The following is a 16580-nucleotide window of genomic DNA, read 5'->3' on the forward strand; positions in this document are numbered from 1 at the left end:
AAGGGAAAGGCACTCCCCGGAGGGCGGCGATGCTGCTGGGGCGATAGGCTGGCCATCTTGTGAAGCAAGAAGTGGGCAGAGCGCAGACTAATTAGACCGTGCCTCAGTGGCGCTAGTAGTGAAGAGGGCTTCACAAACTGAAATGATCACCAGTGCCCCTTGTAGTCTCTCACTGGGCTGAGGCTCAAGATATGGTGCGACCCAAGGAGGCTCGCTCTCTTGCAGTGGGTAGAAGAAGGCAGTGTGCGTTCCCTCGGAGTACAGATAAATGCCACAGATGGCTTATCCCGTGCGACCTTGTCAGAATCGCTTCGCCTCTCTGCCTCCCTTCCCACCTGTACAATGGGGATAACAACCCTGCCCCGTGTCATGGGGAATGTGAGGATAAATCCATTACAAGATTGTGAAGGGCTTCGAGAGCTATGGCTGCAAAGTGCTGTACAAAACGGTGTTTCTCTCCAGCCCCTTCCTCTCCATCTTGTTTTCTTACTGCATTCTGGGAGCCTAGATAATGATCCCTGCCTGAAAATGCTTGCAATTGAAATTAGAGCCACCAGTGGAGTTGGGGGTCACCAACAGTAGGGTGGTGATGGGGGAGTTGTCAGAGGGAGAATGTGTTAACTCAGGGATGCCCTCTGGCTTTAAATGCATGCGTGCATTGGTATGCATCGCTCCTTGTGGACAAATGGAGAAAAGGTGAGTGTTCAAGGCATTGAAATGAAGCAACGACATGGTGCATCAGAATGGGGGGTTGGACCTGCTGCAGGGGTGGTGACAGGAAGAAACCTGCAGAGGCATCTGCTAACTTGCATTAACGTTGCAGCTTTGAATACTGTTTGGTGAATAAAGGCATTTAGGAATAATCCCCAAACACTGTGGTATTGGCAGATTATTAGCCCCGTGTCTCTCTCTCAAATGCACAAATGAGGAAAAACTATCAATTAATTTGAACATGATTGCAAAAGTCAGTGAGTAAAATATGACTATTTTCCATCTCCATTGCTGAGACACCTGAATAGGGTGTTAATACAGTGTATCTCCCAACTACTTATCCCAGTTCCCTTCCAGAGTAGGATACTGAGTGGTAAGGGAATTCTGAGTGAATTTCCCTTTACAGATTTAAGTGTGCTTATGTGGTAGGACATAGTGTTTATGAAATGAAGTGTTCGCATATTCATGTATCTATGTTCAGAACCTCGTGGCTTTCTAGAGGGATTGTTTCTTTGCAAAAGAAAATTAAAGGCAGTGTGGCTTCCATGGAAACCCACTTGTCGGCATCTTCCAGTCCAGGAGGAAGATTGTTTTGGTTTACCATAATACAAAAGAGGGTTAAAGGGCATCTTTAGCTCATTTCACAACCTTTGGTTTACTAGCTTCTTGTGTTTCTTTTGAGAGAGGTGTGTTGGTATCTCCAGATCACGCTGATGAGGTAGTTTGGATGTGCATGTTACTGAATTGTTGAGCACGCTCTATTCTCATTCAAAAAGCAGCAACTCCAGTAAATAGCCTGTGTTGCCCCTTGTCTTTCAGCCAATGCATTCATTGATTTTTAATACTGATTCAGACGAGGAAGAAGTTCCAGAGAGGTAGCCGTGTTAGTCTGTATACAGCAAAAACAACGAAGAGTTCCCCTTACAGAATTTTCCATAATATTTTCTACAGCTCCTGGATTCTCCTTGGTTTCCCATTCTAGTAGAGCCCTAACCGAACCCTGCTTAGCGTGTGAGAGAGAGCATGGTTCAAGGCAGTATAGCTGCGGGTGGCTGAGCATAATTCCTGTTGTGTCCAAGTAGTTGTACAATATAATTTAGGAAAAGCAAAGCCTTTCCTTCCCCTTTGTCCCTATTGCCCAAACAAGCCAGACAATAAAATAACACAAGTCTGTGGTTCAGAATAATTGTTACTGATGCCAGATGAAACACACAGAAGTTTCACACTCATTCATAAATTGTATGGGGCTCTGAGTAGCAAATTTGTCTTAAGTAATGATAGCAAGACATAAACTTGTCACCCTGCCAAGTGTTAGAATCAAGTGTGTTTTCATTTTAACAATAGTATATCGTGTTTCCTTTCTGTCACACTTGTTACAGAACAGGGTGTAAATCTGTGTGTGAACATAACATTGGGGCGGGGCGGAACGGGGTGATCAAGGCCCCCTGTATTTACTTAATTGCCATTTACCTTCCCACATGTCAGTGTTGTGCCAGAACTTTCCATTTGCATTGGTGGTGGCAGCCACTGGTGAAGCCTGGCTGGGGTGTGTCTGGAAACCCATTTAATGTTTGCTCAGCCAAGGGAAGGTCCGTGCTCCATGGGTGAACGGAATAAGTCTGCTAGTTTAGGACAGGCGCCTGGAAGTTAGCGGTGAAGCCATTTCCTTCCAGGGAGCAGAGCAGCGTTGAGCGTCGGTCTAGTTTTAAATATACTGAGACGGGTTTCATCACTTCCCTGGTGAGGCTATTTGCAACCTAATAGGTCTCACTAACAGGAAGCTTTGCCTGGTAATCAGCCTTTCTTAATTGTATCCCATTACTTCTAATTATTCCCCCTTGTCTCCCCTTAAATAAATCCTCTGATTTTGGAGCTCACACCTTTCAACCCCTGTAGGCTGTTTTCATGTTCTCTCATATCAAGGTGGGTCTTTAGCTCTCTTAATCCTTCCAATTCCGTCATCTAACCCAGTCATATCTGTTGCTATTCTCTGATCTCCCCCAGTTGGTCTTTATCTTTCTGGAAACAGAACCGAGTGTTCCAGGCATGTTCCCGCCAGAGATTTAGATTGACTATTCCCTCCCCACTCATGATGTGATGCTTTTGTGTATGCAGCCCTAAATTGCATTAGCCATTTCTGCCGCTGTAGCCTGTTGTAAACACGTCGAACAGTCTCCTGCAGTGTTACTGGCTTCCTTCTGCTGATGAGTGTTGTGTTGTTTCCCCAACATGTATTAGCTTGTGATTTCCCCTCCCCCCCAAGCCAAATTGTTTTCTTGGCTAGATCCCCTCTAGCGCTCATGGGCGTTTGAAACTCCTCCCAGTTTCTATCACTGGTAGGTTTCATTAATGTGCAGTTCTCACACTCCTTTCAGTCATCTAATAAAGAGGGTCCCTGACGCTGATTCCTGCAGTACAACTCAATGCATGACTGATTAGCACTGCCCTTGGCTTCCACTCTTAGCTACTTTTCATGGAATTGTTTCTCTCCAACACCGATTAAATTAATTTCTGCAATAACAATACATGACTGAGTGCTTTAGTGAAATCCAAATACGACATCTGCTATTTTGCCTGCACAGACTATAAATTGATCACTATCTGTTCTCGATTAGTTTGTCTCAAGTATTTTTTTATCCTTGTTAAGGTTCCTGTATATTTTTTATTATATAAAACACACACCTCTAGCCTTAATTTGTTAATTTTGTGCCAGCTTCTGGGATTAATTTATTTGCAATCTACAGTCTCCTTGTGTTAATAATGATGGTGGCTTTCAGCCTGCACAGCTATGTGTGTGCTTCCTCTGTTGCATAATCTCCCACCAAGATATATTCGTCCTTGTTTCTCCTAGTTATGAGCTGCTTACGGTGAAAACTTGGTCAGTCAACTCACAGTATTCTATCAGAGTTGGCCGGTATTTATTATTCTATTCAGTAAGCTCTGCTGAGGGTAGCTCCCTAGATTTGCTGAGCAGACCTTGCTTCTATTACTAAGCTGTGTATTCTTGGATTAATTCTAGCAGATTCCCTTACAAGTGTCTTGTGACCGATTCCAGCAGCCCCGGAGTGAAAGCTGTATGCTGGAAGAATGGCGGCTGTTCTGGGACGGATTCACGTGGGCAGTGCCTCCTTTTCAGGGCAGCCTCCCGTGCTCTCTGCATATCCTCTCTGCGTGGCTGGCTTTCACCTTGCTGGCATGGCTGTGTGAGCGAGGGCCTCCCTCCCCCGCCTGGAGAACAATGAAAACCGTTTGCTGTGTTCTAGGAGCTCTCTGAGGCAGACTCTTCTTGCGTGGGATTAGTCACCAGTTTCCAGGGATAATCCTGTGTCTTGAAAGACTGTCCGGTTTTTGTGACTTGCGAGATTTTACTCCTCCTCACTTCAGAGACGGCTCCCTTCCCTCCCTGACCACGGGAGCCAAGGTGCAGGTTCCTTCAATGCAAGCTCTTGTCTCCAGGACTCCGGGCTTTAAGCAAAAGCTATTTTAAAACCAGATTGCTCTCCTGTCTGATGCCCTTGGCTCCCTTGGTGTAGCGATGAAGTGCTGACATCGCTAATTAGGTCATCTTCGTTCCTGGTGCAGTTTTAAACTGGTGCTTGGACCCAAGGGAGGGGAAGTTATTTGAAGGCTCCCCATCAACCTAGAAACCCAGAAACACTTTCCAGAGCTGTCAGTCATTTTCTTTCTTTTTTGGGGGAGGGGGACGTTACCCTCCTATTACAGAGGATAGCTGGGGGGTGAAGACCCAGGATTTCAATCTTCTGTGACCTTCCCCCCCCGCCCCCAAACTCCTCCCCGACCCCCAGTCAGACCCCACAGGGTTTGTGAGGCATGGCAACAACTCTAAGACTTGAGATTGTGCCCGTTCACAGAGAACAAACCGCAGTGGGTGATCGTGGGCACTCAAGAAGATGGAAGCACCTCCTGCATTAAGCCAATGCAATGGTCAGATGCTTCTCCTTCGCCAGCGATCTAGAGCGTCCGTCCCCCCGCTGCCTGTTCCCATCTGTGCACGGTTTCTTGGGAACATGTGGCATGCACTGCAACTCTCTGGTCACTGCTGAGCACACGGGAGCCCTCGAGTGTCAGGGTTAATGCACGTTGTTACACATCTACCATAGCATAGCCCTACCTTCTTTTTTTCCTTTTCTCCCAATTACCCTCACTTCTGCCCACCCCTATGACACTGATGGCCTTTTCAGGTCCGCTGCTGTTTAGTCGTCTTGCAGCCTGCCTGCTGCATTATGAAAATACATCGAGTTATTACTCGTTTCACAGTGTGCAGAAAGCATTGTTTGGTCACGTTGGTTTCAGTACATCGAGGCCGGCACTGAGTAGTGAGAGAAACCTGGGAACGGTGTTTGAAATTTTTCTACATGCATGCTCTGGGTGCAGAAGAGATTTTTCTCCTTTTCTTTTCATTGCTGTTTGCTCTGTGCTTATGGGGGAGATCCAGGCGCAAACTAGCCAGTAGACTCTCCTCTGTACAAAAAGGCATCTCCCAAGTGGTTGGCCTTAAGGAGGAGGCGTGGTTCAAACACAGAACGGAGAGCCAGAGATTTCCTAATGCTAATCTCTGCTCTGAAACGGGCTTGCTCTGTGGTTTTGCACAAGTCACTTAATCTTGCTGTCTGTTTCTCCCCACCCCACTTCAGCTTCATACCATTTTGTTCTGAGAACTGATATTTAAGTGCTCTGAAGATCAAACTGCTGTGACTTGCTCCATAGTAAGTGAGGAAGAGAGGTAGAAAATGGTGGGATTTTGCAAAAATTCCATGTTCTGTTCTCTTCCAGGAAAGCTGAGTTGAGGCTAGTCTTGGTATCTGTATAGCTGTGCCACTGTAGAGCGCTTGTGCAGCTACGTTATGTCGCTGGGAGAGACGTGACTGAAAGCGACAAGACTGTGGCGCACAGAGCCTGTCGATGCTCTGCTCTGTAGGGCTGATGCTCTGTATCTTGCTTTGCATGTAATGAAGGGTTCCGAGGGACCGAGGAATCCTGAAACGGGTGTTTGGGACACAGCACCGGAAAGGCGAATAGCCCGTTCATAAATGGCTCTCTGGTTGCTCCGCAGAAAGCCGGGCAGCTCAGGGAACCGACGATGGAATTCAGAACTTGTTTGGCAGGTGGTCGCATCGCTTGGGGTCCTGGGAGGTAAACTTGTGGCCTGAGCCCGGCTAGTGACTGACATTCTGAGGTGTCTTGCCTCAGAATCTTCTGGCACCATTGTTAATAACCATCGATGGGCGTGGCTTGCTCACCTCTTCCTCTCGCCCCGGAGCTCATCCCACTAGGTTGATCAGGCAGCTTCTGTTGCCCTTGCGAATGTGATGGATGGTTTGGGCAGGTGGAGAACTCCATTGCTATTGTCTGGGTGGCTGCTTCTCCCAGCACAAAATTCCCCCAGTTAAAGAGGAGCAAGTGAAGGTAAAAGTTGGCGATGTGCGTGGTGCTGTCCAACGGTGGCGTGTGACTGATCTTTGTGAGCCTTGCATACATCCCACGTGCTAAGCAGCAAAAGCATAATGGGACACTGGCGGAAGGTTCTCACAGTTGCTGTGTGTTAGGCAAATAGAGGCGTGTGAATATTGGCACCTGCCTTCCCACAGGGAATCCTGTGGAAGGGTTACTGACTCGGTGGCCCTCACTGCAGCTTTTCTGAGGTGCTGGGCAGGGTAGTGTTGAGTGAGCCCTGGCTACCTGTTGGCACAAACAGTGACAGATTGGCTAGCGTGGCAGCACACGTTGTGGGAACCATTCGGGGCGGATTATGGAAATTCTGCGCTTGGATGTTGTTGGAGAAAGGGGTGGCTCGGAGTGGGTCTGTTCTCATTGAATTGAGGTTTTAAATGTATTTTATAGATACAGACGCAGAGAAGGGGGGTGACAGATTCCTGCCTCTGGGGCTGCTGAACGGGTGAGCACAAGGGAGGAACTTGAGGAGGGGCCGAACGTGAAGGGGACAGTTCTTGTCTTGCTCACCAGCCTCTCCCCTCCTCTCTTGTCAGTAGCTTCTCGTGTTGATTACGATCTGAAGTGTGTGTCCGTGTGTAAGAACAATAATCCCCATGGTTTGCCTGGGAGGAAAGAGGACTCGACTGCTGTGGCAAATGGAAGGAATCATGCCACGTAAGCCCTGCCTGGATCAGCATAAAGCCAGAAGGGTTTAAGCAGCAGAGCCAGTTTTACAGTCTGTGTGTCAGAACATCAGCTCTGCCCGGTGTGGGCGAGTGTTTGAAACGGCTGCTGCGAGGCAGCTCGGCTCTGCCTCCCCCTCCACCATCCCACCCACACGACTTCTGAAGCCCACGTTCTGAGTCAGGAGCCTTGTGTGGGGGAGTGTGGATGAGTAAGGACGGTTGGGGAAGGGTGTGTGCGTGAGAGAGAGGTTCCGGTGCTTGCAGGCACATTTCAAATCCAGCACAATCTTAGAGCATTTCAAGACCGCCCTCTCTTGGAGGGGGAGCGGTGAAGGGGCGTCAGGTTAACACTGCGTTAATTTCTTGGAGCGGATAGCCACGCTTCGGCAATGCACGGGATTCAGACCCAAATGAACTTTGTCTTTTTTTATGGGTTTCCAGGTTGTTTTGGGTTTTTTTTGTTTGGTTCCCCCCACCCCCCAAAACCTCCATTAGGACGCAGGTAATCCTGCAGTGCTGGGTTTGCAGAGAGATGCCAACACATCCCCCTTCCAATAACCTGTTTGCTTCTCTTCTTTCTCCTCTAGTTCATCGATGCTATCGGCAACAAACAGAGTGAGCTAGAAGGCTACGTCTCGGATGGCTATAAGACCGCTCTGACCGAGGAGAGGCGAAGGTTCTGCTTCCTGGTAGAGAAGCAGTGTGCTGTGGCTAAGAATGCCATCACCTACCATGCCAAGGTGAGCGACCCCCTTGTTAAGCAGCCTGTGAAACCGCCTCTGGATGGGAGACCCCCAGAGAGGTTCCAAGCGCTCCCCTCCACACGCGGCCGAGCGCTGTAACCGCCTGGTCCCCTGTGGGTTGGGCAGAACGGGCACGGGACCCCACGCTTACAGTGCGTTGCACTCCCGTGGGGGAGCATGGGTTTGTTCCCGGGTGATGGAAGCCCTTATCGCCTCTGTTTGTGAGGCGGTGTGTTTGCTCTGCAGCCACTCCCTGCGGACTGTGCGCTTGGGGGTGTTTTTGTCCAAAGGCCCCAGTGATCCAGGGCACGTGCCGTTTATCTGCAGGGCCATGTGGGTGCTGCTTTGCTATGCTTCCACTTCATAGTGGAAGAGGCTCCCACTTAATAGCTCTCCTGGTGGGCTGACAAAGGCGAGTGCTGGGCCAGCCCTAGAAAGCAGGTTGACTAGCTGTCCAGAACGTCAGGGATTGGCGAGAGCATGGCCACGGCACACCACGGCCCGGCTTTCCTTTTAAAGGGGCCAGCCCCATCTCTGACACATCTGCCTCTGCTTAGCGGAGCCCACCTGGGGCAGAACACCGCTCTGCACTAGGGTCGCGTGGGCCTTGAGCCGTCGTTCGTCACTGCAGGATGGAATACACAAGCTTAAAGAGGGGTCAGGTCACTGTTCGATCCGCTAATGAGTCCAAGCCAGACCGAAACCCGGTGCGGTGACCTTCACCCTGAGCTGCAGTAAGAGAACTCCCGCCTCTCGTGGCAGAGCCGCGAGGGGCAGGGAACGCGGTGAGCGAGCTCTGCTTTGTGAGCGGCTGTGATTGCTACGTTACAGCTCATCGCTAACAAAGGAGAGGATTACATAGAGAGGCTGTTGTTCCACACTCCCACTTGCCCGTTTAACGCCGCCTACGTCTCTTGCTGACTGTGTGGCAGGGGGAGGACAGCCTGGCGCGTGTACCTGTCAGCCTGGGACCTTGGTGCAGGGGTTCCTTGCCCCCTTGGGGTGGTCTGTTCGCTAACCCAGGTAGATGCAGGGTGTCAAGGAGCTTGCTGCTCCTTTAACGCAACAGCCGTCCGCCTGCTTGTGCTCGCAGCTTCAGTTGTTCCTGTTTTTTCCCTACGTGTCACTCATCTCACTTATAACATCCATCTGTCAAGCCTGAGCTTTGAATAGGGGAGTAACATACGAGTCCCGATGAGTCACCGCCATCCCGCACTAGAATATACGCTGAGTCAATCACCAACATATGTTACAGTTTGACGACGTGCAGGTGGGATAACTTTTCTCTCAGCCGAGGTGGAGACCGCGCGCTCGGGAACACCCGAGTCTGACGGGATCTGTAACGTCGCTGCAGCCCTCACACGTTAAAAATGGCCCTGTGGGAGCCCACACTTCACTGCAGTTTCACCTCCTGGCTTATTGTAGCCGAATATGTGACAGACTGTTCTGTTGGAGGGGAATTTTGCAGGCGACTCACCCGTAATGCAGGTGGATGTGTGTCGTGTGGGCTAATTCTGATGGCTGGATAAGCTAACAAACCTGAATTTCCACTGAAGATGTCATGTCTCCCATGGCTTGGCATGGACTGTCCATCACCAGCGTGTCTGCAGTTAAGCCACGATCTTTTTGCGGTGGTGAACGCACTCTGATGACTTGTGCAGGGGAAATGACGCCATGCTTAAACAAATCTGAGCTTTTCCTAAAGCCAGTGAAGATGTTTGGGGACTGACTTAAATTTTGCCCAAAGAGAATAGCAAATCTAGAAGGACATAGGTAAATTCTCACCCTGCGATAATTCTGCTTTAGCTGTTAATCAGGAATGAGTTAATTTGCCTTCTGGGAGAGGCATCTTGTGTACTTTTGGCTTAAAAACTGGGCACAGCTCACTTTGTAGTGGTGCAATATTGTTCTCTACTGCGCATCCCTATTACGGAAGTGATTAGGTGGGTGTGCTGTTGAGAGCTGCACGGTAGATGGCAGCTGCTCCTTCTGTGTTGGACGTGGGAGCAATTCCTGGGGTTTGCCCCATTAGGAAACCAAACCACCAATTCCCCTGTTTAGAGAGAAGCTACAGGTGTTAATTTAAACAAGAAAACCCAGAAACCGAGTTCAGCCCCGTGACGTTGGGATGGGGCATTGCCGTGGGTCTGAACATATTTATACCTACTGTATCCCAGTGCCGAAAAGCAACTAGTGGAGTCCTGCCGAGGACTGAGCGTTAGCCTCGAAATCCTTAAGATTGGAAACGGCAGAGTTGGGGCAGCCCTGTACAGACTAAATGAAGATTCCTCTGCCGGTGCTGTTAACCCAGAGAGTACATTGCTTTTCCCCCTTCCCCGAGGGCCATAGATCTCACACACGAAAGGGGTGTCTGCGTCTGTTTTAACATGCCACCACTGTGGTCAGTGCTGTTCTGTCCGATACGTCGGACTAGCCCCGGGATTCCAGCTCTGCAGATAGTAGCTTTTTATGGGAATGGGCCGGTTTTCTGGTATGAACTCAACGTGCTGCAAGGACTCTCCTCTCCCTCCTGCCTGCAGCCTGTCTCAGGGTAACCACTCTTTGTTAGCCAGCCACCGGGAGCACGGCGAAGGGCTGAAACCCTTCCCTGCCACGTGGCAATTTCCAGATTTCTGGGGGAGGGAAGGGGGTGAACTTCTGAGGAATGAATAATACAAATACTGCCTCCAGCCACCCCCTTCCAAAAGAAAGCCCATACCTGTCCGCTCTGGCTGGCTGGCCATTGGGAGCGGCACAGCAGTATCAGCCGTACAAAGCGAGGAGGCCTAGGCTGGCTGCCAGCTGGTAGAGCCACATGCCAGTCCTTGGAAAGCTTCTGAGAACTTTGGACTTTCCACTTAATCGCACAGAGAGAGAGAAGCTGTCGTCCCCCTCCCCCCACCCTGGTGCTTTGTGCTCCGAGGGATAGGAATCGACGCCAGACACTGAATGCTGCAGTGGTCCAGGGAATGTGTGCCCAAGTCGCCTACCACCCGTGTTCTTCCCCAGCACGGCTGGCCAGGAGCTGCCACTATGCCGCCAATGGCGGCGGCTGCACATCCGATCGCGAACAGACCGGGGCTTCTGGTGCCCACTTCTCGACTGAGTCTTTGAGTGCAAAATATTTCTTGGCACAGTATAGTTCAAATAAACTAAATAGGCCAGCCCCCTTCCCTTTTGTTTTGGCTCGTCCATTCTTCAAGCTACCAGGCCAGCAGAATATTTCAAAATAAGCTAGGGAAACTAAAGACCTGGCCGTCCTGCCTTTAAATTTTTTCATGAGACCTTACAGGCTCACTTGCCATTGTACCCCATGTATTTATTGTAAGCTGCCATGCTTGGTCCTGTTTATTACACACACACACACACACACACACAGGAGAGAAATCTCACTTACTGCTCTAATTAGATGGGTAGAGAGTAAATCTGGGCCAGTGGCACTTGGTGTTTCAAGCTGGCTACGGGAGTGTGATGGTCATGTTCCGCTCTGCGTGCGTCCTGAAATCCCATATGAGCAAAGTGCATGCTTGGTCTGAGATGGGCCCTCTTGAGAGGGAATTAATTTGTCTGCAGGTCTTTTGTGTTCTCACTCCTCACCCTTTGATTCTAGGGGAAAGAAATATTGACGCAGAAGCTCCCAATCTGGCAGCAATCTTGCTCAGACCCCAACAAGATTCCGGACCGGGCTATCCAACTGATGCAGCAGATGGCCGTCAGCAGCAATGGAACAATCGTCCCCAGCTCCCTGTCTACATCCAAATCGAACCTAATCATCTCCGACCCTATCCCCGGGGCCAAACCGCTGCCTGTCCCGCCAGAGCTGGCGCCTTTTGTGGGCGTAAGTAGGCAAGGCATAAACGCGCTTCCCAGGCTGGCCAAGGTGATGGGTGTTGTAAGCCTCGCTCTGTCTCTGACCTCCACCAGTCACAGCAAGTCCCCTGCCGTTAAGCTTCAAACAGCGTGCAGAGGTGGGGTTTTCAGGGACTCCCCTAGCGCACGCTTGTGCTGGAGGCTGGCGGGGGCCAATATGAAATGGACCCTCCCGTGTTCTCATGCCCTGGAGGTTTGTGTGACGTTTTAGTGGCTCCCCTTGAAGATAGCTGGGATTTGAAAGGCCCCCGGGGAAGAGTGTGACCACAGTTCGAACCCCCCAAACGAGACTTGCAGATGAGGAGGCTGCAGAAGCCAGAATTACCTGGCCTTGCAGGAGGAGTTGGGGAGGGAACCTGAGAGGATGCATGTTCCCGTGGAAACGGCGTAGCAGTTTAAATCCAAGGAAATTCACTTCCTGTAGTCAGTCTGCAGCGCTCGCTGCCGGGGCATCGAACTGACATGCTCTGGGCTGGCTTCGAAGGGGGCTGTCTGAACATTAGCATGTCTCACCACACACCCTCTTCAGAGAGGGGTATTTGTGTCTTAGCCTGCATGGCGTATGCTGCTCACGGCAGGGCTCCGGAAGAAGGGATCTGATCCCTCAGGCCGCACCGCACACGGGGCGGCTTTACCCCTCCTCCTGAAGCATTCAGGCCAGGCCATGGCTGGAGGCAGGATATGAGACGCGATAGACCGGAGCTTGCTCCTGTACGGCAAACCGAATTCTCTCCAAGTGTGTGGGTCCTTTGTGGAAATGTGAAGTTTGTGACTCGACGTCCCTAATCCTGGAATCTCCCGTTGCCCTGTCTTTCTTCAGCGCATGTCTGCACAAGAGACCGTTCCCGTGGTGAATGGCGTCTCGGGCCCAGAGAGCGAGGACTACAGCCGCTGGTCCGAGATGAAGGCAGCCCAGCCTAAATCATTATCTCCTCCCCAGCCTCACAAGCAACTGAGCGACTCTTACTCCAACACGCTTCCTGTGCGCAAGAGCGTCCCGCCGAAAAGCAGCTACGCAACCAGTAAGGGTTTATCCTTCCGTCATGGGATTAGAGAGCTGCCGTGTAGCCACTTCTGCCAGTGGGTTATGGGCCGGGGGCTGAGCGGAGGGAGGAGTAGCAGCAATTAAGGGTCTTTGCAGCTGGCCGGAGGCAAGATGGGCTCGGGTGGTACAAACGCCCAAGCGAGGACAATTGCTGCCTTGGTTAATGGCCACGAATTGTCTAGGGTAACTGTAACTGCGTGGTTAACTTCCTCAGTAAGTGTGCAGTAATTCCAGGTCTCTCCCGACAACCGTGTGAGGTGGTGTCACTGTTCTCGTGTCTCTGGGCACAGAATTAGAAAATAAAGGGGGCAGATCTTGGGCTTCTGATAAGCAAATCTGAAAGAATTGGGAGTGGGCGGCGGGGATTGTAAATTCTGCAGCCATCTCTTCAGAGTGTGTTTGTATGTCTAGTGCAATGCGGCCCTGGCCTTGAGTGAGCCTCTAAGCACTACTGCTTGATGATGATGATGGTCTCTTTGCATGATAGGATTGGGTCACTGGATTAGGCCAAAGATAGCGGGGGCCTTCCTACTGAATCTTTATTACCTGCATATCACTGCTTCCAGAAGAGTGTGTATTTCAATATCTACAGACCATGCCTCCCGCGTGCTTTAGAGGGATGCAGTTCATTTGTCCGCTTCCACCTGGGCATGTTTCCAGGAAGATCATGCAACTCTCCACTGGGTTTTTCCCTTCACGAAGGTTAACCTCTCAGACCAGAGTGTCTGGAACAGTGAACGAAACCTGGGTGTAAACAGTTACAATTAGCAGACCTATTTGTATAATATTCCAAGTAATAACTTAGAATTGAATTGCATCCATTGCATGTGAAATGAGGAAAATCAAAGGGGGTGTAGCCATTAAATTAATGTTATGACCATTTGCCTTGATGCTGTCAATTGGAGAGAGATTCAGAGGAACTACACAAATCACTGGGCCCCATGAGCATGTTTACCTACAGTGGGGGGGGGGGAATGCAAATGAACAGCCAAGAGACGGGGGTGGGGGGAGGTAGTTTTCCTTAATTGCAATTCAGACTGAGCCTGAATAGATGACTGGCTCTAAATGCCACAGCAGAAAACTGTGCAGAGGATGTGGTCAGCCACATGGTCTGAGATCTTGGGGCTTTCTTTGTCTCACCAGCTGAAAACAAGACCTTGCCACGCTCCAGTTCCATGGCTGCCGGGCTAGAGCGGAACGGCAGGACAAGAGTACAAGCCATTTTCTCTCACGCCGCGGGTGACAACACCACCCTTCTGAGCTTCAAGGAGGGAGACCTCATCACGCTCCTGGTGCCTGAGGCCCGAGATGGATGGCACTACGGGGAGAGTGAGAAAACAAAAATGTGAGTGTCTGTCTGTCTGTCTGAGATCCCTAGACCTACAGAGGCCCTCAGCACCTAACTTTTAAAGCTGGAGTGGCTGGAGCGCTGCCGTGGCTTAGCTGCCCACCAGTATTTCCTGGCGTCCCGGGTGCTGCTCCGTTACTACTGAAGTTGGAAGGCACCTTGTTAAATTTCTCTCCTGAGCAAGATGAAATACCAGCCAATCCAGGCCAGCTAAGCTGGTGTTTGATCAAGCACTGACCTCATTAGCAGGATGGGCTTTGGCGTGCGGGGGCTGAGGAGATGGATAATTACTCTGCTGGGCTTTCTGTATTGACTCTTTATCCCGATTTCACTGCAGTGGAGCAGAAGGGGGAGTGAGCGGGTGGTGGTGGCTAACGGCAGAATCTTGGGGTGCTTGTGCAGCCCTGTACGTGATGCTGGCAACCTTAAATAACCTCCTGCCCGGCAGCAGTGTCTTCCCGGCAGCTCTCGAGCGCACACTCCAGATGGTGTTGGCAGGAATCTGACTTGACGGGGGACTGCTGCTGGGGCCGGCATCCTGCTCCTAATGGCCCAGGAATGAGAAGCAAGTTTAGCCCAGCATATAAGCCCTGAAACTTTTTATATTTAAAAAAAACAAAAACAAATCAATCCTGTCGCCTGCACAGGTCCTCTGCTGTTTGCCTTGTGGGGGCGGGGGTGGGGGGAGAATCTGAGCGAGCACGTTCTAGGCATGGGATGGGCCTTTCTATAGTATCCGTGAGATCTGGAGTTTTTACAGCACTTTGCGTATTGGTTTGTGGGGTGTGAGAAGCACCTACGAAGCCGTCAGCGTTCCCGTCCTTGTTGTCGCAGTGCAGCGTGTGCCTGAGGCTCCTGCCTCCACACAGCGCCGCGTGCGAGGCTAGGTGTGACTCTGACTGTCTGTCCTGTGGCTCTGCCTTACAGGAGAGGCTGGTTCCCTTTCTCCTACACGCGGGTTCTCGACAGCGATGGAAGCGACAGGTTGCACATGAGGTAAAAACACCCCTTTAAACAGACGCGCTGGCCCAGCTGCTGGGGCTGTGTGGCAGCTGGGGACACGCCCTTTGGGCTGGAGAAAAACCGTGTGCGTTTGGATCCCGAGGCAGCCATGTGCTGGGCTTTCCCCGGCTCTGCCAAACCAGTCTTGCAAGCTTTGTTATGGAAACATTCTCGTGTGATTTCCCTCCCCCGCCCCGATATAGGGTCTGTCTGTCTGTCTAGTTGAGTAACCCAGAGCGAATACGCAGGGAAGTGAGACTCCTCACCAGGCGTGTTTTGCATCAGAGGTGGTCATGTGACACACGAACAATCCAAGAAAAGCCTCTCGGTGTCCTTGGAGGGGGACGACTGGGGGGGGGGGGAGACTGTCTCCCGTAGGGGCATGGGGAGGGTTTCAGGTAGGCAGTGTGAGATTAGAGAGGGTTCTCTGCACTTCGGCACAGGTGAGCTAGCTCGTGGCACTGCAAACGTCACGTGCATTTCTCCCCTGTGGAAGAATCCAAAGGGCTCTCGTCCTTGGGTGGTAGCGACAGCCAATGAGAGAGGTGTGGAGAGCTTAGTGGTGACTAGATCAAAGGGACTCGCACCTTGGGGCCCCTGCCACTGGTGCAGGGAGCCGAGGGACAAACTTGGACCAGGCAGGCTGGATGCACGACACCTCCCTCGCCAGGCCGCCCAACCTAAAGGGGCGTCTCATTCGCAACCTGAATTAAACGAGTCGATTTCTCCCGTCCCCCAATTGGGCAGCAAGAGGGTGGTGAGGGCCAAATACCAGCTCTGTGCAGAAATACAAGTGTCTTCATGAAATACTCTCCGTGGCATCTCCGAGCGGGTCTCCGTTTCCCAGGGTGATTTAGCGATGGCTTCTGGGCGGTATCTATGCCTAGATGCTGTGATAACGGCTGTGTTAGAAATGCCTTTAAATGGACTAGACTAGTGTGGATTTTCCCTGCCCATTTCTGCCAAGTGGGAGGGGGCCCAGGCTAGATGGGAGGGGAGCCCTGATGCAGAGAGGGCTGAGAACCACTGGATTAGTGGCTTATCTGCTGGAGAACTGACCGTCTGTAGAGGAGAAAGAAGCTCTTGAAGAAGACGTTGGTGTATGCTTAAAAGCTGGTGTTGCTCACCAACAGAATTTGGTCCAAAAGAAGATATTACCTGCCCCACCTTCTCTCTCCAATGTCCTGGGACCCACGCAGCTACAACAACCCTGACCCGTAACTGCAGAGGACTCGTTCACAATTGTGAAGGATTAAATAATTGCTGCTGGCGAATGAGTGTTCAGGGAAAAGATGTGCCACTTGATTTTGCTGTGCTTCTTGCCTGAGGCCCCCTCTGACACGTGGGCTGCGGTGTTGCATACATTCCTAGCACCCATGTCACTGCGGATCTCCCCTGCGAGTCGCGTGGAAAGTGAGTGTGGGTGCTGGCTGACGATTTTTTTTTCTTGTTGTAGCTTGCAACAAGGGAAAAGCAGCAGCACAGGCAACCTGCTAGATAAGGACGACGTTGCCATCCCTCCACCAGACTACAGCGTGTCCTCTTCGCGGGGCTTCCCCGTGCAACCTGTCAGCACTTTCAAGCAGAGACCGTACAGCGTGGCGGTGCCGGCCTTCTCCCAGGTGAGGTGCCCCGAGCCCCCTGGGAATCGGTAACCCGTGGACGCAGAGAGCTAATGACTTCCGTCGTTGCTAGCAGTTGGGGAGTAGCTCACCTCCAGT

At 51.2% G+C, this 16580-nt stretch overlaps 1 protein-coding gene across 3 annotated transcripts in view; it reads left to right on the forward strand.

Annotated features, from left to right (window-relative positions):
• The window catches only part of BAIAP2 (BAR/IMD domain containing adaptor protein 2), an 83583-nt gene that overhangs the window by 53066 nt on the left and 13937 nt on the right, over window positions 1–16580 (forward strand). For all 3 annotated transcript variants that reach the window (XM_067547249.1, XM_067547248.1, XM_067547250.1), the window contains 6 exons: window positions 7439–7591; window positions 11205–11432; window positions 12285–12486; window positions 13653–13854; window positions 14785–14853; window positions 16316–16481. In XM_067547249.1, coding sequence (XP_067403350.1) covers window positions 7439–7591; window positions 11205–11432; window positions 12285–12486; window positions 13653–13854; window positions 14785–14853; window positions 16316–16481 — 1020 coding nt within the window. The remainder of the gene's footprint in view (window positions 1–7438; window positions 7592–11204; window positions 11433–12284; window positions 12487–13652; window positions 13855–14784; window positions 14854–16315; window positions 16482–16580) is intronic.

The sequence above is a fragment of the Emydura macquarii genome, unplaced genomic scaffold (assembly GCF_026122565.2).
Source record: "Emydura macquarii macquarii isolate MOO-44397 ecotype Brisbane River unplaced genomic scaffold, CSIRO-AGI_Emac_v2 contig_1230, whole genome shotgun sequence".
Classification (NCBI taxonomy): Eukaryota; Metazoa; Chordata; order Testudines; family Chelidae; genus Emydura; species Emydura macquarii.